This window comes from Tauraco erythrolophus, chromosome 7 (assembly GCF_009769465.1).
Source record: "Tauraco erythrolophus isolate bTauEry1 chromosome 7, bTauEry1.pri, whole genome shotgun sequence".
NCBI lineage: Eukaryota > Metazoa > Chordata > Aves > Musophagiformes > Musophagidae > Tauraco > Tauraco erythrolophus.
In genome coordinates this window covers 28932035-28956331 of record NC_141471.1, presented here as the reverse complement: position 1 = coordinate 28956331, position 24297 = coordinate 28932035, and the positions used below count along the sequence as shown (strand labels likewise).

At 41.3% G+C, this 24297-nt stretch overlaps 1 protein-coding gene across 1 annotated transcript; it reads left to right on the top strand.

The window, feature by feature from the left end:
- Positions 1-2990: 2990 nt before the first annotated feature.
- Positions 2991-21875, top strand: ASNS (asparagine synthetase (glutamine-hydrolyzing)). The gene is made up of 12 exons (XM_086614906.1): positions 2991-3047; positions 4110-4392; positions 7913-8150; positions 9582-9767; positions 10074-10175; positions 12256-12383; positions 13153-13279; positions 14638-14744; positions 15085-15185; positions 17932-18013; positions 18263-18418; positions 19793-21875. Exons 2-12 carry the CDS (start codon positions 4144-4146, stop codon positions 20000-20002), a joined length of 1686 nt encoding a protein of 561 aa, XP_086471032.1. The 5' UTR covers positions 2991-3047; positions 4110-4143; the 3' UTR covers positions 20003-21875.
- The last annotated feature ends 2422 nt before the right edge of the window (positions 21876-24297 follow it).

Below are 24297 nucleotides of genomic sequence, written 5' to 3'. Positions count from 1 at the left end.
CTGTTCCTGTCTGAGAAACTGCAGAGTATGTGCATTTAATGCTGACAGAAAAGGGAAAGTCTCTAATACTTCAGATCTTGTTTTCTTACACAGCTCTGGTGAGAGCAAAGGATGGGAACAGAGAGCTGGGAGATCCAACCATCACAAAACCAGCTGAAACATGTTCTCTCATGCAAAAAGCCAGAAATCATGAGGTATACCTTCAGGAGGCTACTCCCTGTAAAAACCTCAGGTACTATAGGTTGTTAACTTGTTAGTCATCACTGTGAAAGCAAAAGACCTTCACTGTACGTCTCTCTTAATCACAGCCTCTGACTTGTCCTCTTTCCTCTCAGTTCTGCCTCCTCTCCAAACAGATTTCACGGATCTCACAGAAGTCACACACTTCCAGTCTTCCAGGCATGCCAGTGGCACCACATCCGATGCATGCAGCAAAGGCATTCATCTTTAGTGCAAAAATTGAGGAGCACAGACTTCCATTATGAGCAACGTTCACCTGAGAGTTGAGCTGACAGTGACCAGCTCAGTGTGACATTCACGCAGCTGCCAACAGTTTGTTCTACATTGTACTCATTCACCTATTCACTTTGAACTTTCATTTACTTATTTACCTGTTGCCTTCAGAGAAACTTCTTAGTCTTTCATTTCAGCTGATTAGAAACAAAACTAATCCAAGTACTTCTTAATTGATTAATCAGGAACTTTCTTACAGTGTTTTTCAGCCATTCTTAAATGGTTTTAGCCTGTGGCCAGATGGTTACTCTCAGGTACTAAACAGATGATAACAAAAAGTAAAAAGTCTCTTAGCTACTCATTGCACCTGATGTTTACATTCAAACCTGTTCTCTCCACACTGCTAGCATCAATTTAAACTCCTCTTAACAAAAATTAAAGGAAAAAGCAGCTTTAGGGGAGTATAGTGGAGAAGATAATGCTTTGGAGAAACTATTGCACATGATAAAGTCTGCAGGAAGGAGAAAACTAAGAGGGAAGATGATTGAGAAGAACAGAGCAGTGAGACTGAGGTGTAATTACATCGAGTGCTGTTTGCAGATATGGTGAAAGAAAATATCAGAAGTTGAAGAACTACACTTAATGTAAATGGACTGTAGCAGGCTACTTGGCAACAGTAGATAAAAGGCTAGAAAAGGACAGGGACGTATCAGTTACTGCCTGTATATTGTAACATATGTAACTTGTAATATATATGTAACTACCAAACAGCGACATTGCCAACGTTTAAAGATTGTGTGTGGTATTTCTGCCATTAGTCACATATATAACACCATGAACTTCAATAAAATAGAGAATTAAACGAGCAAGACAGTAAAATTCGGTATTTATCCTCAGTAATGGGTAGTAAAGGGGTAGATAAGTACTGGCTGTTACCCGGTGTGCCCTAAGGGTGCAGACATTAATGAGTACTTAAGAGGTTTCTCTTCTCTGGCTGTGCTTGCTCAGCCTTACCAAGCCACTTCCTGCATGTTGCTTCTCACTCTCCCTGCCTCAGTTTCTCCGTGAAAAGATTGCTATTTTACCAAATGGTCTGTGACTTACTATCATAAAGCACTGCACGAGATCTAGTTATGAACTAGGAATTGCTCATAAAGTGAAAATGTCCAGACAACTTAAGCCTAAGGAGACTCCTCCAAAAATCTTTTCTCTGTGCAGAGAAAAGAAGTAAAGATGTAAAGAAAAGCTGTTTACAAAAGTCTCTGACAAAGAAAAAAAAAATAAAAGCAACCTAGGTAACTAGGATGTTTGTCTGTTATTTCTTGTAGTTTTTCAAAATGCAGAGTTTGTGACCTTAAGATCTCCAGGAAAAAAAAAAAAAAAAAAGGAAAAAAACCCCAAACAAACCAACCAACCAAAAAGCAAGAAGATACAAGGTGTTCCCCAGCATAACCACTACTCTTCTGTGAACGGTGACTTCTGCGAGTGTGCCATTGCACACACCTCCACTCTGCTCTTCCAGGCAGCGCACAGCTCTGAGAACGGTGCACATGGCATCTGGAGGCTGCCCAAAGCCTAGCTCCTGCAAGGCCAGTCCTGAGTTTAGGTGGAGTTGTGCTGAACAGAAGACTCCCACATCAATTCCTGATAAGGTCTGGAGATTACTTTTCCTGTATACGATACTTACAACACATTTTTTCTTTTTAAAGCATTAAAAAATCCTTTTAAAGGCCCCTTAAAAGATCCTTTTAAAATTCTGCACACGGGCCACACTTATTGCTGACAGTCTGCATAACCTGACGAACTTTATGCACAGCGCTGCAGTTTTACACTAAGTCCACTAAAGCTGGCTATGAAAGCGCCCTGCATGCAAATTACTGCTAATGGCTCTCTTGAAGTATGTGTGAAGAATTAAGGTTTATATTTAGCACTTCACACCCTAGTCTTCACAGTTTAATTCCATTTACTTTAGCACCCTCAAAGGCAAAACTGTCTAATAATGATGTTCAGGTAGGCATCAAAATCCCTTTTTACCCATACCATCTATTATTCAAAACCCGAGTTTTGCACAGCAAAATCCTAAGTCCTCGGTAAACGGTTCCAAAGGTTTAAGCTTTGCAAGCACCCTCTCTCCCAAACCAAATGAAGCAGCTTTAAGGCAACCACATGCAGGTATCCGAGCTCTTCACACAATTCAAGGTGCAACTCAGGGCAGAGTTGCAGGAACAGGATTTCTGATGGCCGAAATCGCCCTCAGAAGCTCAGAGCACAGCAACGTGTCGTGGCGACTGCTCCTCTTTGCAGTGGTCCAGGGGAGGGAGCAGACGCTGGGTATCCCGCTCTGCCATGAGGCTCCCCGAGCTGGCGCCCCAGGGAGAGACCGCGGTGCAGTACAGGTCTGGCCTCGCCGGGCCGGCGTGCGGGGACAGCCCCCGGCCCGGCCGACAGGCGGGGAAAGCGCATGATGAAACTTCGCGTCGGGTTTCAACAGCAGCAGGCGGCGGAGGCGGAGCCGGCACCGGCGGGAGCCGCCTTCTTCATGCACCCGGCCGGGGGAGGACGGCGGTTCTGCGTGCGCCGGCAGCCAGGACGGGGTAAGCCACGGGAGCGGGCGGCGGCTTCTGTGCCGCGGGGTAGGGGCCGGAGGCTGCGGGCCGAGCGCAGCCGCGCCGGGCGCCCCGCGGGTGGAGCCGGCGGCGGGACCCGGCCTTCCGCCGCTCCTCCCGGCGCCCTCGCGCTGCCGGCGTGCGACCAGTCGCCGCCTCACCCCGGCTTCTGGGCGAGGGCCGGCGGGCCCGGGGCGGCGGCGTGGCGGGCCGGTAGCGGGCGGACGCGGAGGGAAACGAGCCTGGGTGGCAGCGGTGGCCTGTCCGAAGAGCCGCGGAGCCGGTGGGGGAGCCGGAAGCCGCCCCAGCTGATGGGGAAGCCCGGCGGCTCCATGTGCTGAGGCTGAGTTCCTCGGCGCCATCGCTTGTGCAGAGGAGAAACGTGTGGAGGGAGCAACGCGGTGCCGTGCTGCCCTGGGCGTGCCCGTGGCAGCCCCGGTGCCCCCGAGCTGTGTTAGCTCTTAGGGCTCGGAGAGCCACCGGGCCTGTGGCGGCGGCGGCACCGGGGCTGCCCAAGGCGCGACGGGGAGCGCGACGCTACGCCAGCATTGCCCCTCCGCGCCTGCTCTTCGGGGCCGCCCCTGGTGCTGGAGAAGTTCTCTCTAAACCTACCCTCTTTCAGTTTGAGACTGAAAGAAGGTAGGTAAAAAACTTTGGTTTTGGTAAAAAACCTCGCTCCATCTTATGAGCCCCGTTTATATACTGAAAAGATATAAACTGCAAGCTGCAGCAAACTGAAAAGGCTGTAAATGTTTCTGCTGAGATCATGTTACTTCACCAGGTGCCCAGTAATGATTTGTTCTATTTGTGCTGTATACAAAATACATAGACAATCTTGGTGTAGCTAGAGGTAAACTTAAGCCGAATTTCTTGCCTGAACAAAGATTTCTTATCGTATTCCGGCCAAGCTAGGTTTTGCCTCGTGTTAGTAAAGTCTGCTATTCTCTTAATCAATCCTCTTGATATTTAAGCAATTAATAGTCTGCGTTTGTTATCTGTGCTTTCTAGGTGTCAGCTTTCGCTCGTAACGTTCATGTTTTTATTGAGCAGGTTCTCCACATTCAGGTAGATCAACAGCCTCACCATGTGCGGTATCTGGGCCCTGTTCGGGAGTGATGAATGCCTTTCTGTCCAGTGTCTAAGTGCCATGAAGATAGCACACAGAGGTCCTGATGCATTTCGTTTTGAGAACGTCAACGGTTTCACCAACTGTTGCTTTGGTTTCCACCGCCTTGCAGTTGTTGATCAGTTATATGGCATGCAGCCTATCCGGGTGAAAAAGTTCCCATATCTGTGGCTGTGTTACAATGGAGAAATCTACAATTTCAAACAGGTGAGTGTTGTATGGATCATATGGAATTTTCCTCTTTTTTTAAGTGCCAAAACTAGTGGATATTCAGAAAATGTTTAAAACGTCGTGGACTAGAATACCAGAAAAGTTTTAAAGTTGGCAAATTACTAGTATTTGAAAGGAAGTAAACTATCTGAATGATCTGTCGTGGCTTAGACTGTAACACATTGTGCTGGGTTTATGGGATGGGGTTTTGGTAGCAGGGGAGGAGCTGCAGAGATGGCTGCTGTGAGAAGCTTCCAGAGCTCCAGAACCGGTTGGACCAGCTTCTGGCCAGGTCGGACCCCTCTTTCCCCTCAGACCAGGGCCAAGCCAGTCAGCACCTCTGCGAATGCCCTGTTTAAGACAAAGGAGCTCGAATGGGGCCTGGACCTACACTGAAGAGAGGGAGGAGGCAGGGGGTTGGCTTTGGGCAGATGGCTGCCAGTGCTGGGCCACCACCACCTGATTGGAGATGGCCACGGCAGTGCAGCTTGGAGAGCTTCGAAGTGCCCCGCTCCTGGTGTGCCTGCTGGATGGAGTTCATCCTGCCAGGACTGCTGTGGTTTATCAGGCCCAGCACGGATGCAGCGGAGAGAGGACTGAGAGCTGAGAGAAGCAACTCTGCAGACACCAGGTCAGTGAAGATGGAGCAGGAGGAGGTGTGTCAGAGCTGAGATTCCACTGCAGCCTGTGGTGAGATGGCAGCAGCCCACTGCAGCATGTGAGAGACATGGTGGAGCAGAGATCCACCTGCAGCCTGTGGAGAACCCCACACTGGAGCAGAGGTGCCTGAGCCCAAAGGAGTTGGAGGAGTGTCTCCGTAGGAAGGACTCCACACTGGTGGAGGCTGTTGATGAGGTGGAGAGGCATCTGAAATCTGTGGAGGACCCCACGCCAGAGCGGGTGGCTGTGCCCTAAGAACCCATGACTCAGTGGGAAAAGCCTGCACAGGAGCAATCTGATGGATAAGGATTGTATCCTGCTAAAAGGACTTACGTTGGAGAAGTCTGTGGAACATTTTCCCTGTGAGGAGGGGTTGCAATGGAACAGGGGGAAAAAAGTGTAAGGAGTCCTCCCCCTTTAAGAAAGGAGCAGCAGAAACAGCGTGTGACGAACTGACCTGCAACCCCCCACCAGTTCCCTGTCCCCCTGTGCTGCTGGGGGAGGAGGGAGAGCTGGGAAGAAGGCAGAGGTGGGGGAAGGTGTTTTTAAGATCTGGCTTTGTTTCTTGTTATCCTCTCAAGTAACTTTTAACAAATTAAGTTGTTTTATTCCCAAGGTGAGTCTGTTTTGCCCAGGGCCATGGTTGGTGGGTGATCTCTCCCTGTTCTTATCTCAACCCGCAGGCCTTTTATTACTTATATTATTATAAGTTTTTTTTCTCCTCTCCACCCCACTGAGGGGATGGAGTGAGCAAGCGCCCATGTGATAGCTTAGCTGCCACTGGGCTAAACCACAACACATACTTAGTCTTTAATATTTAAAAATCACTTTTTAATTGATGAGAAGGGGAACATTTGTATCTTTGGGTTTGATCAGTTTAAAATAAAGATGCATTCTTTGTTTTTCCCTTGAGGAAGGGAATTCCAAGCCTCTTTCTCCCCTCCTCTCTCTTCACAGTGCAAATGCTTTTAGACTGTTTTGCTCCTCAGTAATTTTGAGTCGTTCTGCAAGCTGTCGGGTATTGCATTTTTAACTCAGTGTATCAATCTAGATGGGGTATGTCACTTATTTTAATGTATAGCATGCATGCTTCTACATTTGTGTAGAAGCAACAAGTGCTAGCATGATGTTTACGGTAGGCCACCAAAGTCCTTAGGTGGCTGCAACTTAAGGCAGATGCTTTGTGGGGTTTTTGAGAGCCACCCAGGCAAGTCTCTTGGGCACAAAACAAGCAGCAACTCTATACTTATTTCCTAAAGTGTCTGAATGTCCCTTCTGGGTGTGATGCTGCTACTGAGCATCGTTTGTGTGCCTCAGTGCCTGTGTGGAGATGTCCATGCCACCTGTGTTGCTTGTAAAGGATTGTGATTCAAATAATCCAAATTCGGTGTATAAAGCAGCTTGCAATTGTGTCCGTTTCTGAATCGTGCTGAAATGGAGTGCTTAAAATGAATCATAAACTGAGTGTGTCAGTATCGGGAACGCATGAATAAGCTGAAATGTCTCAGTACGTTTTTGAAGTCAGAGTCAGGCTGCTGTTAGTGATGTCAGTGACATCAGTAACATCACTGAGGATTTGACTGAATACAAGATTTATTTTTTTTTTTTTAATCCTTCCCTGCCCCCCCAATCTTTAAGCTGTTTGAAATGTGAGGTATGCTTTGCCCTGCAGTTCATCTGAAATGTATTGTACCAACAGACTGGAATACTTGCTGTGTTTTGCATTGTGTTTTTTCTTTTGTTGAAAGCAGTAAGAATTACTCTGTCATGCTATACCCACAATCCTAAGGGGAATTTAATTATTCAAAACTTGCATTACCATCAGCAGGAGTTTGGTTGTTCTCACTACTTTATGTACCCTTTCTATATAAAAAGATTTTTCTTTCAGGCTTTCAGCTGCACATAGGTGGCTGAAGCCTACATAGGAAAGGGTCATTGGTGAAACAGAAGTCTTGTTTAAGGGGAAAGAGTTATTTTAATATGGACTCAGTGTGAGCTAACACTTTGCCCCATGAATAACAATTAAACCCAAAGAAGTTAAAATGCAAAAGCATTGATTTTGTGGGGTTTATTGGCTTTTTAGTGGTTTACTGAAATCCCGTCTTTTTTCCCCATCTGGTAGATGTTGAAAGGACTTTGAGAGTAGCACCACAAGAACATGAAGCAAATTTGTTCTGACTTAGTCTGGCAGCTAATTTCTTCCTCCCCCACTCCATCTGCACAGGCAGAGTGAAAAAGTTTGAAGGCTGGAGGAAGGTTAGGCAGAAGTCAATTATCTAAGCATAAAAAAGGTCTGAAGAATTGCAGTGACTGCATGAGTAAACCAGTGTTTATTTCTAAAGTACTTTGCAGAGATGTGACCAGCGTTTGTGTTTTGGGGCAGGGAGGGCTTAAGTAAACGTCGTTATTAACTGATAAGTGGCACTGACTGATATGAGACTACAGTAAATTATGTCTTTGTTTCTGGTCATGTTTTGAGTTGTTTTTTTAGAAGCAGTGGCTGCCTGCTTCTGCCATTTGTCTGTGGGAGATGGGGAGTGATTCTGAAGACCAGGGTCATGGCTTTGCAGTCTTACATCCTCAAACAGAAACGTATCCCTGAAAACTTGCCATAACGTGAACTGCTTAAGACTGCAGAGTCAATTACATTGTCTGAGAGATGATCCTGGATTATATTTTAACACAAAAGTGTAATTTCTCTCTTTGGCAGAAATATTTATGTAAATTTTGAACTGTAATTTTACATAAAACTCTTAGTTTTCTTATTTAATAATTACCAGAATGGTGTTGTTTTTCAATTAATAAGCAGTCACTGTTTGCAAATGCTTATTTATGTTTTTCTTTATATTTTTCTTAGTTGCAGAAGCACTTCGGATTTGAATATCAAACGTTAGTGGATGGTGAGGTTATCCTTCATCTTTATAACAGAGGAGGAATAGAACAAGCAGCATCCATGCTAGATGGTGTATTTGCTTTCATCCTTCTGGACACTGCAAACAGAAAAGTGTTTCTGGCAAGAGATACCTATGGAGTCAGACCACTGTTTAAAGTGCTGACTGATGATGGATTTTTGGGTGTCTGTTCTGAGGCAAAAGGTAAAACCAGTTGTGTTTAGTACCCAAATAATCTAAGGTGGTGTTGTCAGAGGCAAACTTCTTTGTCAGGCTTTTCCTCTAAGAAGAGAAAGTGAACTGTAAGTTTAGTAATAAATGAACTATATTTAGTAGAATTACATATAATTAAAATAAAAACCATGGACAGTAAACCTCCAAGATGTTTAATTGTCCTTAGTATCTCTACAATAACTTGCTTATTTAATTTTCTGATTCTTTGTGTTCTGGAATTGTATCAGTATTGAGCCCAAGATGTTTTATGTTACCCTGAAGTTAAAGGTAGTCTATAGAGTTAGGCTATATTTATGCTACGATAAATTATATTAGGATCTTTTCCTGGTGTTCTACAGTGAACTGGGAAATAATGCCACAAGACCTGCTAATCTGTAAAAGCCAAGAATTTTAAAACTCTGCTGAAATTTCCTGTGGCATTGGGTAATTTTCTAGTGATGTTGTATTTGATGATGATTTTTTTTCTTTGAGATGACACATCCACTACTCTTGTTTTTTTAATTATTATTGTTGGGTTTTTTTCCTAGTAATTATCTCTAGTCTTGAGACTTGCAGAAACAAATCTAAACGGTGCCAAAAGGGAGTTTATTGCCTAAAATGCGCTTTGACTAAAATTGACTTTCATGATTACTTGCATCTCTCCCATTTACTGTGTATCAAATTTATTATCAGACTTCAATGTAGGTTGACCCCTCTAATAGTAGTATTAAGAGCTGTACCATCTCTGCTTCTTGAGAAGGAAAAAGGGAAGTGAATGTTTTGGGGACTGTGTCCTGTAACCGTGACAGTGAATTACCAGTCTCTCTAACAGCAGTTCAGTATGTCTTTTGTGAAGTTCCTCAAGGGGCAGCCAGATGACCAGCAGGTGGAAAACATCCTCTTTCATAAGAGGAATGGAAATAAGGTTTGGCCACAAGTCTGATTCTTGGCGTTCATTAGCAGTGTTATAGATCAGTCTGGAACTGATGAGTTAGGAACTCACTCTATGAATTAAGCAATCACTTCAGTGAGGTGGTTTTATTACAAACCTCTTGTTTGCTTGACTTCATTTAATTTTAAACACAGAATCAGTTATTAACTGTCATTTGAATTCTCATAAGCGTATTGCACCTTGACCTGGGTGTCATGTAGTCAGTTAGAAAAGTTCTCTTCTTAATGCTCACAGGAGTAAATTGCTACTTACCAATTAGTAAAACTTGCCAGCTTCCTTTCTGTGCTGTCTGCCTCAACTTAAGATGGCTCGAGCCAGAGCAGACTCAGACTAAAAATATTTTTTAATACCAAACTTAGGATCTAGAGAAAATATTTGTATGTAGTTTTAGTACAGAGGCTGTTGAGTGAGGTATAACTTAATCATCTTAGTTTAAAAACTCTGCCTTTTTTTCCCCATTTTATCTGTAGGACTTACCAACTTAAAGCATTCGACATCATTGTGTCCTAAAGTGGAACCGTTTCTCCCAGGGCATTATGAAGTGTTGGATTTAAAGCCCTCTGGCAAGGTTGCGTCAGTGGAATTAGTAAAGTTTCATAGCTACAAAGATGAACCACTCCATGCTGCGTGTGATACAGTGGAAACTCTGCCTTCAGGTAGTACAGCAAAGCATTTGCTACTTATTCAATTAAAAAAAAGTAAAAAAAATAATCTCTTAATATAAAATTTGCATTAATTGGTTTTAAAAACTGCCATTTAAAAAAAAATGTGGAAGAAGCTTTATAATATAGGAATTTGAGACTTGTTTTTGTGAACAGTCGTGTTTTTGAACTTGCACGCCCTCGTTATCAAAGGAAATTCAGAAAAATATCTTTGCTTTCCTAATCACATAATCTAGCAAAGTTTAAGTAAGACTTCTTGGGTTTGGGGTTTATTTTTTCCCCCTCTTCTGTTCTGGACAGGCTTTGATCTTGAAACAGTGAAAAGCAACATCCGTATTCTGTTTGAAAATGCTGTTAGAAAACGTTTGATGGCTCACAGAAGGATTGGTTGTCTTTTGTCAGGTAAGTAGCAAGAATTACAATTCTTGAGTCTCTCTCCCTCTCTCTCTCTCTCTCTCTCTCCCTCCCCCCTCTCTTCCCCCGCCGTTAATCTACCTGTTAGAGGAAAGTATGCCGGCTGTTCTGTTGTGATATACCTGAAGTGATCTGAATCTTTTAGTTACAGAAGACATGTTAGTTTGTGATAAAGTTTTCCAGTTTATGAGTATCTTGAACATTTTTAACTAAGAAGAAAGAAATACAATACTCTTATTGAAAAATTACCCAATGTACTCTTAAAGATTTATGCTTAGGTTCGTGTCTACAAAGAAAACAATTATTACATTCACTTTGCACTGAGTGAACGTAGAAAAAGGCCTTGGCACGTTCAGCTAGCAGGAGGAACTAAAGTTCTCACTTGTCACCTTCTTTGCTTTAGCCTCCGTCCTAGGCTGCCCTTGATTTACCAAATTACAGGGGAGCATCTGGACCAAAATTATTTGCTACACTCTTTTTTTCAGGTGAGGCAGTAGCTTGTGATACAGGAAGTTGTTCACTTAATTGGCTGATCAGTGTCATGATCTGGTGGTTCCCAGATCAGTGTTACAGATGTGCTTTACAGAAGTAGGGCTTTGTAACCATGGGACTGACACCTTATTTACTGTGTTTTTGTAGCACTTTGTACTTGTGGTTAGAGTTCTGATATGCTGTTCATGCATGCGTGGAACACCAGTAATTACATTCATTTACCATGAACCCTATTAAATGTGCATTTGAATGAGAGAGAACTGACTAGGATATACTGTTGGACTGTTTCCTTATTGCGGCATCATAAAAAGTAGCAGGGGGTAAATGAAAACAGGAAATATGCAGAGTTGGGAGATTCCAGCTCCAGTAAAAAATCTGTTCAAAATCCAAATTTCAGATATCAAATTAGAAGCCAGTCAGCAGCTCCTCAGATGCACATGCAGAACGTGTTAATAGCAAAACTAAGTGCCTGTGCTGATGTAATACCAGAGTATCTCAGTGCTTCACAATTTTAAGTATGCTTGGAGCATCACCGTTGGAGAAGTGCTTTGGCTCGCAATCACAGAGGGAGTTCTGCAACTTCACAGTAGAAACTCAGCTTTTGATTTCCACATCCTAAGCACTCGGTTTGATTTCTGTGCTCTCCTTTTCTCAGACTTTGTGCATAATTTCTACCGAAGGAGATTTTTTTTTTTTCACAAGGTAGCATGCCCACACAGGGGATCAGGGTGGGAATGAATGCTGATGCATGTTCTGTAGGAAACAGAGAAGAGAATTTTGCCACATGCTTGTCAGAACTGCAGGCAGGTGTGGGAGAATAGGTACTGTGTTCTGCTCAGTACTTCAAAGGGTAGAACTAGTCAAGGATTAACAGAACTAGCTCATGAGAATAAGAAGGTGGAGCCTTAAGGTGTATCTAGGCACTTTGTACATCTCTTAGTTTTATTTTTCATTTGTTTTCCAAACTCTTCAAATTCTTCCGCTGTCCTTCTCTGAGGAAGAAGAGGAGGAAAAAGGAGTATGTCACTAGTGAACCTTTTCACTTTGAAGTGATGTTTAAGTAAAATAATTCTGCTCAAAATGTGTGGAACACACTTTTGAAAAATGATTAGAGAAGAGTGGAATGTTACACTAAATGTTCTGTTCTTTTACTTAATTCTTTTTTATTCAAACAGCAAACATAAAAAATTACATAGTTCTGTCAGTAGAGTATCAAATGTGTAGGTAAGAAGAGGATAGAGAGCAGTTTTGAAATGGAGAATAAATCTCACTATAGCAGAGCTGAGGAGTACTGTAGTGGTACAATATTTTCAGAATACTTTTTGTGTACCTTAAAGAATGATTTCCACTGATGCTTCTGACACCAAAAGTACTAACAACTGTTACTTAAGGCACTAAAGTTGCTTGATTCGTTTGTTAAGCAGAGGTAAACGTGCGCTTATACAAGAAGTACCTTGGATTCATATGACTTAAAAATGAAGCCCATTCGTGAGATTCCACTATCTAGATGCAGTTCCCTTAAGGGGAAACAAAAAAACAGTCAAACACCTAACCAAATAATTTGTTTTGTTGGCAGGAGGCTTAGATTCCAGCTTGGTTGCAGCTGTTCTTCTGAAACTGATGAAAGAAATCAACATCAATTATCCATTACAAACCTTTGCAATTGGAATGGAAAACAGTCCTGACTTATTGGCTGCCAGAAAGGTATAGTAAGCTTTGCTTTCAGTTTGTTCTGAGCTGTTGAATGCTAAACAGTGTATATTAATGGTGCTAATTTCATGGTATAGTATTAATAGTAATACTGAATATTCATGTATTGCTATAATGTAAATCAGTTTGAACTAAGTCGTTTAGCGCAGCCTTTGCTGCTTAGTTAAATCTTACGAAAGACATAACTGAGCCTTATCTGTTTTGTCTTGCACTTGGAGGACTTTCATGACAGACTCCTGTTGCATTGTTACCAGAAGGATGGTACTTGGGAGTTGTTTCAATTCTGAGTTTCAGGGTAAATCTCCATGCTATGGTTCCTGTGCTATGGCATTTGTGTGTATGTTAAATATTGTAAGCTAATCGTCAGTTTACTGAATTAAGAGCCTTGTATAATCTCTTTAGCATCTGGGCTACCCTTTAAGTATTGAGACTGTCATGGCTTTTGAGTTGCTTTTTCTCTTCAGGCAAATATATAGAGTATTTAGAAACTCTACAAATTCTGCTACGCTTTGGGCAAGCAGCTGGATGGTCTGTTGTAATCCTAATTGAAAACCGTAATTAGGGAAACTATGTTCCCCTTGGTGAATATGCTACCGCAAGTTGGAGGGACTGCTACAGTACTGTCTTGGTCTAATGTCATACAATTCTAACTGTGCCAAAAGGGAGCTGATGCTATCACTCAATGTGTGTTTTAAACACAATGTATGCTTAAAAAATGTTTTAATTGAAGAGTAATATGTTATTGTGGCCTTTTTACAAACAGGTGGCAGCACATATAGGCAGTGAACATCATGAAGTTATATTTAATTCTGAAGAGGGAATTCAGGCCATAGAAGAGGTTATCTTCTCCTTGGAAACTTATGATATAACAACAATAAGAGCTTCAATTGGTAAGATATTTTTTTTAATACCAATCTCTGCTTCATATCGCCTGAATAAAATTTTATGAAAAATCATGCAGTCATCTGCTAGATCCTTTAGCTGTCACAGAACCTGGGAACTGGGATCTGCTCCCCAGTGTTGTCTGTGATACCACACTGAGGCAAAACCAGTTATTAGTTTCAGAGTCACTGACTGTACAAAACAATTGTCAAGAGCTGTTCCTGAAGCGTTGTGATGGAAAACAAAAGTTATATGATGAAGAAACATTAGATCTACAGGCCTAGGTTTTCTGCTTGGATAAGCAGAATTTCCCCCTTGGAGGAAGGGGAAAAAATTACAGGTTATCTGAGGTACTGAATGTTATGTTAGCAAACCAATTATGATTACCCTATTCCTTGCATAATTTTAATACTGAAGTGAAGTATTTCTTCTCACCCTCTAGTGACACATGTGCACTCAAACCAGGTAGACTTCTTATAATGTGTGTTTGATTCTGAGAAATTAAAGAAGTCACCAGTAGCTTCTTACAAAGCATTGCCAACCTGATAAGAATGAAAAACGCTAATGTGACCGTCTGTGTAATGGCAGCTATGACATTTTACCCAGTTAATCTTGCATCAGCCTAAAACATTGTAAAAAAGTTAATAAGCCAAATAGGCAACACAGTTTTGAAAACCCAGGTCCTTGAGTGGAATTTGGTACATGAAGACTAGACTTTGCAATGTGAAATATTGAAAGTGTTTCTTTAAAAAATAAAGCAAACTTTTCATCTGTCATCTTTCTTAGTGTTTGCTGCTTAGTATGAGAAATAATTAACTAGGCCTTTTTCATTAGATCTCTGATACTTTTGTTATAAAAGCATATTATTTGGAAAGATGCAATGAGAAGGCATAATTCTGATTAATAAATAATTATTGTTTAAAAAAAATAGAAAAAAAGGGATTCATCAAGTTCAACCCACAGTGGCAGAGAGCAACTTTTGCTGATAGTTGTTCTCCAAAGCTAGAAGGTTTGTTCAGGACTGCTGGAATTAATCATGTGCTTAATCCCTAGCTGAGTTAGGGCAACTTCTATATGTGTTCCCACGGGAATCCTCCAGTGTTCCTGGGATCATGAACACACATTCTTCTGATGTTTTGAGGGCTGAGTATATGTACATGGTTTAGATGCATTTGCGTCACTTAGTTTGTGTGGCTGCTGATGGCTTCGAATAACATGTATTATTATTTTAGTGTATTGCAGTTGTTCACTACAGAAGAAAGTAGTGTAGGAGAGAAACTTCTGTAATGTGAAGTTTAAAACTGTACTAGCTGTATATAGCATCGTACATGTAGCTGTATTTTAATAACTTTGTACTTTTTTTAAGGTATGTATCTTGTCTCCAAATATATAAGAAAGAAAACAGACAGCGTGGTCATCTTTTCAGGAGAAGGATCAGATGAGCTGACACAAGGTTATATATATTTCCATAAGGTAAATGTAGCCACTATACAGAAAGACGTTGAGCTGCTTGTTCTCCCCTTCAGCAGAAAATCTCTACTGAGATTTCCGGATGTGAAGCTTGAGAGTTGTCACAGCTGTATCTGTGAGGAGCATTTCTCCTGAGATGGCATAAAATCCAAGGGATTCAATTTAATCACTTGAAAAATAACTTTAAACTACAGAATTCCTGAAACTTATTTCTTGTATGTGGTCTTTGTTAGTCCTGAGATCACTCAGTGATCATTACAACTCAAACACCAGACAGGGAGTAACGGTTCCCTCAGTGCAGCTGTATTAGGTCTGCGTGCTCCATGCATATGTCTGGTTACAGGCACCGTCTCCTGAAGAAGCTGCAGAAGAGAGTGAGAGACTTCTGAAGGAGCTCTACCTGTTTGATGTACTTCGTGCGGACAGAACTACTGCAGCACACGGGTAAAACATAGTCTCTTGGATGCTGACCCCTTTGGTGATTTAAAAGATTTTCAAGTGGTGTTCCTGGGTGTTGATCTGCTTGAGGGTAGGAAGCCTCTACCCAGGGATCTGGACAGGCTGGATCGATGGGCTGAGGCCGACTGTTTGAGGTTCAACAAGGCCAAGTGCTGGGTCCTGCACTTGGGTCACCGCAACCCCGGGCAATGCCACAAGCTTGGGGAAGAGTGGTGGGAAAGCTGCCTGCCAGCAAAGAACCTGGGGATCCTGGTTGATAGCTGGATAAATATGAGCCAGCAGTGTGCCCAGGTGGCCAAGACGACCAACAGCATCCTGGCTTGTATGACATACAGTGTGGCCAGCAGGACTGGGGAAGTGATTGTCCCCTGTACTCGGCACTGGTGAGGCCGCACCTCAAATACTGTGTTCAGTTTTGGGCCCCTCACTACAAGACACACACCGAGGTGCTGGAGAGTGTCCAAAGAAGAGCAACGAAGCTGGTGAAGGCTCTAGAGCACAAGTCTTATGAGGAGCGGCTGAGGGAACTTGGGTTGTTTAGCCTGGGGAAAAGGAGGCTGAGGGGAGATCTTCTCACTCTCTACAACTACCTGAAAGGAGGTTGTAGCAAGGTGGGTGTCAGTCTCTTCTCCCAAGTAACAAGTGATAGGGCAAGAGGAAAAAAAGCTGTGCTGGGGAGGTTTAGGTTGGATATTAGGAAAAATTTCTTCACTAGAAGGGTTGTCAAGCATTGGAACAGGCTGCCCAGGGAAGTGGTTGAGTCACCATCCCTGGAGGTTTTTAAAATTTAAAAGACGTGTAGATGTGGTGCTTAAGGACATGGTTTAGTGGTGAAGTCGGCAGTACTAGGTTAACTGACTCAATGATCTTAAAGGTCTTTTCCAAACTAAATGATTCTATGATTCTGTGATTTTTAAAATTGAAGCTGTAGCCTGGAGGAATTTGAGCAACAGCAAATCACACTGCAAAATTTAATCCAGTCTTCTGTGACTGTAGAGCCCACTGCATTGCCAACTGATGCAGGAATTATCTTTTGTCTGGGATTGTACTGGTCTTTATAGAAGCAGTGAATTAGAAATATAAATACACAGAGTTAAGGAAGGAAAGCAAGTTTGTATTTGAGTTTGTGTTTTTTGAGGTTTAGACAAAGAATCTTGCATGCTGATTGTCAGATTCATATGAAGAATTAAAAAGCATACTGAAAGGGAAAAGTATGTGTGTTGAGTAGCTGACTGTAATAAACAGATGTGAGGATACAGTGTGCGTGACTAATACCTTAAAGAATCACCAAATTATATGCTGCAGAAAATAACATTATTTTGCTGAAGAAATGCATGAATTAAAAGGAGGATATTTCTGGGAAGCTGGCTATAGATGAGAAAAAGGTGGTACCTTTGGCATAGCAAACAACTTGCCAATCAGGAAACTTGCATTGTATATTGATCCTGACACAAAATGACTTACCTAGGTTTTTATAACCTTCTTCTGTTCTCTTTCCTATATAAAAGATAGATAGGATGCAGGAGACCTGCTATTTGCCTCATAATTTTCTTAGTGCTGAAAGGTTTGGCCACATATTCAAGGCTGTTTAATATCATACTCTGGCCTTTGGAGGAGTGTGGAGAGTTGCCATTTCTTGAAGAGAATCTGGGGTCAGCTTCACAGCACTGCTAGGAAGGAAGAATTCTTGTATAAATAAATTAAAACTGAATTTAAGGTATACAGATTTATGAAGAAAAGGGAGAGGAATTAAGATTAAAGAGGAAAAGATGATAGAAAGGATGAAAGTACCTTTATCAGTTAGAGAAAAAAAAAGTAGCTGTAGGGAAAGAATTGCAATGCAAATCTTGTCAGTATACACGGAAACTGAGCCTCAATACTTGATTGCTGAATGATGTGGTGCTTTTTTTTTTTGTAAGGTGGGTATTACTTGAAATAGTTGAAGCTTTTTGTCAGAAGAGAAGCTAGAGACAGTAAAATTACTAGAACACAGTGTAACGTCTCCATTTGACTTTGAAGCTGGGCAGCATGATGTCTATAGAGGAAACTCACTGAGAGCGGTTCTTCCTGATGAAGACACGGTTGCAGTAGTTTCATTTGTTGCCTTCAGGGTCCTTAGAAGCCATGGTATGCGTTAGAGAATGTAAGCAGGAAGTCTTTGTACGGGTATGTCTGCCACTGGTACAGGAGAGAACTGGTTATGCAAATGCCATAGGATCAGTAGGCAATAGCTTGATGGTGTCCATGTGGGCTCCTTTTCATTCTTTCTTGAAAACACAAAGAAATGTGGATTTCAGAAATGACAGCAGAAATCCTTACTTGGTTCTGTGACAACTTTACAAATGCTGACACAGATCCCAGTGAGCAACTTGGTAGTCCTCTGGGGGCAACAGGATTTTTTTTTTTTTGTTGTGTTTTTGCTTACGTGGAACAATGGTTGCAAATCCTGCAGGACTGTAGTCTTTAAATTCCTTATATGAGAAGAGTCCAGCAGATGGCATCACAAATCATCAAGATCTTTATTTGATCTGTGCAAGGGATATACTTAACTTTCCAAACTGATGAATTAAATGCAGATAGTCATGAATACACAAGTGAAGTTTCTTCTAATTAAAAGCAGGAAACCTTGTGTTTATGTGAAAGACAGGGAAAGCTTAACTGTTATGGAATTTGTAGGTAGATGAGTTACTGGATTAATTCAGTATCTCTTCAATTTGTTTTCCCTATTTAGTCTTGAACTGAGAGTCCCGTTTTTGGATCATCGGTTTACTTCTTACTATTTGTCTCTGCCAGCAGAACTGAGAATCCCAAAGGTATGTAAAACTAGGGCTGAACCGAAGCGTAAGCTTACAAATTCACTTATAAGTGTTCTAAGCGTGACCAAATTGCTGAATTCAATGGTTAAGTCCTCTACCCAAAGTCAAGCATGTCCTTAAATATTTTGCTGGGAACCCTTTTCTGACCAGACCTTCTGAAAGGAAACCATTTATTAAGTGTTTAATGCCATGTCTTTGTACTGTAGTTCCTGAGACTCACAACGTTGTTTATTGTTCTGCAAACAGAATGGAATTGAAAAATACCTTTTAAGACAATCCTTTGAAGATTCCAACTTACTTCCCAAGGAAATACTCTGGAGACCCAAAGAAGCTTTTAGTGATGGTATAGCATCAGTAAAGAAATCCTGGTTTTCTATTCTTCAGGACTATATTGATCAACAGGTACAATACTGCTTTTTTTTTCTTGTCTCTTACATTTAGATGTACTAGATAAGCCTGCCAAGAAGAGGCAGCTCACATGCTTAGTTGGGAAAATAAATCTAGCTATGGCAGTAACTTGAGCTTCATGGTGAAGGAGCTAGATAAACTTTAATCAACAGTCTTCTAGCTATCTGAGTTTGTTAAAGGCATTTGAAATCCTTGATACAAAGAAATGCTAGAGCCTGACAGGAATGACTGCAAGGAAATGAACATAATTTAAGTATCTGGATTGCAAATTAGATTTTGTGTTGGCAAACACAATTTCTGGGTTATACGCAAAGCAGCTGCTTCAGCTGAAGGCACTTGCCTGAACTTACTCTGCAGCTGAGTAACAGCATAATGACTTCATAATGTCCTTTCTTGTTTATATCATTCGGTTTTCCCAGCCATGCCTAGCTAAGCCCTTTTGTGTTTTAAAGCCTCTGCTTGCATTGCTAACCAATGAAGATTTAACAGCGTTTTGGCTTTGGACAAAGGATAATCTTCTCTGGTGTACAGAGGTGGTTTAGTCATCGAGAGGAAGGAACAACACCCAATTTACACCAGAACTCTGTTCTGCAGAAATATGTGTAGTCTGCCTGTAAAGAGGTGCTTGGCTGTCCTACCACCAACTGCTTGTTTCCCATTTTCTTTATCTGTATCCACAGGCAAGAAAGCAGTTGGGTCAGGCAAACTCTTGTACTGAGCCTGTATTGGTTTAGTAGGGGCAAGTTTATTTCATGGCTGTGAGGAGTTAGACAGCATGTTGACAGTGGAAGCTGCTTTAGAAATTACCTCTACTTGGTGCAACTGTTCATCTTCCCTTTCTTAGCCAACTTAGCCACTGCGGGTGTCTTTGCCTCTGCATCTCAGGTCTTGTGTTGCGAACTGCTTGATTATACGAGCAGAGTCAGCAGCTCTCTGTGAGCTGAAAAAAAGAAAAAGAAAAAACAAACAAACAAAAAACCAAACCAAACCAAAAAAAAAACCCACCAGGAAGCCACCTAAATGGCAAAAAGACTGCTCTAAGTTCTTCTGGTTGATTCACAGCAAAGAGGAGGATAGAAAAGAAGTTTTTATGAGCTTCCTAACAAAGGTGATGATAACACAAACAGAAATGGGTTTCATGTATAATACAGAGAGAAATATTAACAGCACTGGAAATAGCAAGGGAGCCTGTAAAAAAAAAAAAAATCCCCTCACCTGTCAGAAACCTCTATGTCTAGAATAGACTTTTTAAAAAAAAAAACAACTTACGGGCATTCAGTAGTTGGTGAATCCTTGTATGTCTTTAACTTGCAACAAATTAACTTGTAAGTATTTGCAACTTAACTTGAGTTCTGCTTATGTCTGTAGGTTGATGACCTTCTGCTGGAAAAGGCAGCAGAGAAATATCCTTTCAATCCTCCTAAAACGAAAGAAAGTTATTACTACCGCCAGATCTTTGAGAAGCACTACTCAGGACAAAGCAGCTGGCTGCCCCACTACTGGATGCCGAGATGGGTTAAAGCTACTGATCCTTCTGCTCGCACGTTGAAACATTACAAGTCTGCCACCCAAGAATAGGCTGTTGAAATAAGCCCTCAAATAAAAGTGCTGCAAGTAATTTGCATGCACTCTGCTTTAAAAAAAAAAACACCGAACAAATTATGCAAACCTAGAGCTTAAATGGTCGTTAAGATGCATTTTGACAATGCTATTGGAAATAAGAGCTTTCTGTACTATTAAAAATTCACCTTGCTGTACCAAAACTTTATAATTCATGGGAAAATACTTTATGGACAAGGAACTACCTTATTTGGCAGCTCTGTTCCTTATGTGACCTTGTTTGTATTAATTGGCTTTGCAGTCATTTCATATATTTTAATGCAATTTCTTTTTGAGGACTTGAATAAGGCTAAGCGATGCAAACTGCTGCAGTCCCTCTGAGCAAAGAGGAACGTATCCCTAGCTATTTAGTGATTTGTGTTCCTGGCTGTGGGATTTGGATAGTCTGTCTATATTATTCTATTCTGAGTGTCTTTCTAAGCATTCCTGAGAACCTTATTCTGGTTTTCAAAAGACAATTAGATATTCATAGCTATGCAGAGATGCTTACTAGAGTTTATAATGGTGATGGTGCTGGGTGTTACTTAATTAAATGAATGGGAATCTTATTCACTACTGTAAAGGCACCAGTTGGCTGTTTTGATTCTTGTAAATATACCAGCAGTCTGAAGATGTTGTGACTGTTATCAAAGAGCAGAACAGACAAGAGAAGCCGAGTTATGTCTTTGTTTCTGACCCAAGGGCTTCAATTTTTAAATGTATGTATTGTTTTGAAAATAGTGTTAACCGGGTGATTAGTATCAGTCTGATGGCAGTGGCATGACTAAATATTTTAAGAAATTTTTCACTCATTGTGAGAGTTTTCCCACCTTTACGATGAAGAGGTAGACCATGTTGCTGCTCAACTGTGTGTGGCCAACTGTGCGGTGAACCCACCCTGTTAGACGTAGATTTTACAGACAAAGCGCTATTAAAGACACCTTGGGATCAGACACCTTGCAACTACTTAGTCATGGAGGCTGCTTAAACATAAGGGTGGTCAAAAAATATACATGTGTGCTGGAGATATACTGCCTCATGCTCTTTGTGAAGCCAGAAGTCTAGTTTGTTGTCCCTCTTGACTAGGAAACCAAAGCCAATTGTTATTTAAAAGATAAAATATAAGCAATTCTGGTTTAAAATCTTAATAAAACGGCTGATTGTCTATTTATTACTTGCCACTAATCCTGCATTTGAATCTCTGTTCTGGAAACCTTACTGAAACCACTTGGTGGTACCATGGAGCCCGTGAACTGTCCAGCTATGGCCAGTAGTGGCCATATTTTGACATAAACTTGCAGATACTAGTGAGTTACGAGTATATGATGAGTAAGGAAATAACGTTCCTGCAGTCTTCTTTATTTAAGGGCCATGTGCTTATCTTTTTGGGTTTCTTTGAAGCAGTAAACTATATTTTGACTTGGGAGAGGAGTAAAGAGTATGTTGATTAGAGTACTGATGCTTAAAGGTAAGATTTACTACTCACTGTAAACTTATCAAGCTGAGATGATAAAAAAATACCATTTGCCTGAATTAAAACTAGACTCAGTACATTTTGAAGTCATTACTCAAATGCACTTTCTGCTGCAATATTATCAGGTATTCAAGGAAATCCACCTTAGTTTTTTTAATTCTTAATACGTCAGGCATTTATGTAGTGAGGCAAGATCCTACACTGGTGTTTCTAAGTATTTTAGCTTTTTACTGATGTGCAGAGGAAAAATACAGGGCTTGCTGCCTTATTCTTGTTAAAAGGTATAGATGCTAGGGGTTTTGGGAATGAAAACCTGTACGTTCCTTCTCCATGTATAGATTCAAATTCTGCAGCCTTTTTGGCTTGTATGACACTCTATGCTTTCTCTTTTCTCTCTCTTTTTTTTTTTTTTTTTTTAAGACAACAGCTACTCTGGATCATCTGCTAGCTGCAGATGTGTTTGTAGTTTGTCGCAGGAGGGAATGGGATGCAGGTCCAGTGTGCAACAGTCTTGTCCAGTTTTACTTTATATCTATCTTTCTTCCTGCTCTAGTTGCCTCCTTTTTTTCTGTTTATTTTGGAGAAAATCAAGCTGGACTATTCTGACAGCTGGAGTAAATTGATTTGAGTAGTGTGTCAGAGGTGGGCATGGCAAATGAAAGTCAGTGGTCTACCTGGGAGAGAGGAGATGGATAATTCCATGGCTTGCAGGACTGCTGAGGGCTGGAGGAGAACCTGTAAGGTTCTTGCAAAGGGAGTAAAATAGCATGGTTGGGGTTTTTTGTTTGTTTTATTGATTCGATTTTTTTGCTTTGAAGTGATTAAATTATTAAATGTTTTTTTCACTACAAGCTCTCCCTCTTTTGAGGAAGGAGGAATAAACAATGTGTCTTCCAAAGAGAGCACTGCAGTGCACAGGACCTACCAGTTGCTTCAGGTTGCTCAGTGACACTCGTAGTGATACCTGAAAAGGAAACTGAACTTCCCAAGACTTGTTTTAAAGTTTTAGAAAGCAGGTATTCTTTATTGCAGCGCTGGGTGCACGGGGGATTTCTCCTCCTAGCGTGCACACCGGCTTCTGGACAGAAAATTAGTTATACACTACAATCATGCATAATTCATAACATATTTACATATTCTTAAACAATTGGTTAATTTTCTCTCGCTTTTCATGTAAATTACTTCGCATGCTCAGTTTTCCTCCTCCGCCCCTTTCTTTTGGGTCTGGGGTGTAATTAGAGTAGGTGGTCCGTGAGTCGGTGGTCGTGATCTCCCCCTGCCAGAATTACCTTTTCCCCCAAGTCACTGCATGTTCACAGTTTAGAAAAACATGATAACAAAGTTTATGCAGTTTCTGCAGTTTCTGGGATGTTCTCTCCAAGGGCAGACAGTTCTTGATAAAGAGTCTCTGTTTTAATCACTCCTGGCAGCTTCAAGGATGGATGTCTTGTTAGTTTCTTTAGGTATGTGTAAATCACCTACTGCCACTGAACCCTTCATGAAACTGTTACACAAAACTTTAACCCCTTTATTGTTGGGTAACAGTAGCCTTTCATCTGTTTAGTAAAGCCTATCTGCTATTTCAACCTCCAGTCAATTGACTTGTGTGGAGCTTTGCTGGCTCTGTCCACATCCAGGTGTCCGTGACAGTGGCTTTCTAGAGAAGCTCCCCAGTACAAACCAGCATGTGAGAGCCAGCGAGTGCTTGGCAGGACTTTGGGGACCCTTGGTCCATTAGGCAGAGATATTTATGTGGGACGGCTTGAAATTATGTAAAAAGTTTGAAACTGAGTTTAAAATCACAGTGAAGTGTAAAAGCAGCCTATTAGAATATAGAGAGTCTCTTTATGGAGGACTTTTGTTGCAGGAAATGTGATTGGATCAACGTCTACAAGATGATGCATATTTAACTGTCTTCACCAAGAGTAAAAAAAGCTACTGGAAAACTAGGTTGCAGGAACCAGTGTTTGCTTTGCTGTGGAATCCAATTCCTCAATGAGCGTCATAGTTTTATTCAGATTCAGAGCTAACATCAAGCAAGGTTTTTGCGTTTCTCCACTCAGAACTGAAGTAAAATATAGTAAATTGTGGTTAAAAGTAAAATATCAAAAAAATATACTGAGACTCTGGAGGGGTGGACTTAGGTCTGTGTCAGAACAAAAGACTAATGTCTGATTCCCGTTAGTAAATCAGAGAGAAATTTTCAAAGGAGGATTTAATACAAGGTCTGCCTGTGTTTGAGCTGGCTGTTGATCAGTCTCCCCAGAGGAGAGTGGGTCAGAAGTGTGGGAGAGGCCACTTATTTCTGTAGCGAGGTAAGCTGTGTTCCTCAGCGACTTTCCTAGGAATAGCCAAAACCATACATCATCTGTGTGATGCCTGTCACGGTTCCTCATTCTGGAATTTCAGGGTCTATTGTATTTTTTATTTACATATGAGATACTTGCATATCTGCATAGACATTATAGTTGACATAAAGGCTGCAATTAGGAGAGTCTTAGAAAGTTTTGAACTAGCCTGCCTCTGGGTGCAGGCTATGCACAAATATTTTTTCTTTAAATTTAATAATTACAATTTATTTTAATCAATTTTTTTAATTAAGTTTTTTTGTTGTTGTTTACAAAGCTTGAGGAAGGACAGAAGGGACTGAGGAGGATGAAGCAGAGAGGTGGTTTATGCTGCTGTGGTATCTTGCAAGTTGGTAGGGATAGTAGATAGAAGAGGTGACTTGTAAACAGGATTTTTGCGTGCTGCTTTCCGAGATCTGTTCGTGCTTTTTTACCCACCCCTCTCTGCAGTG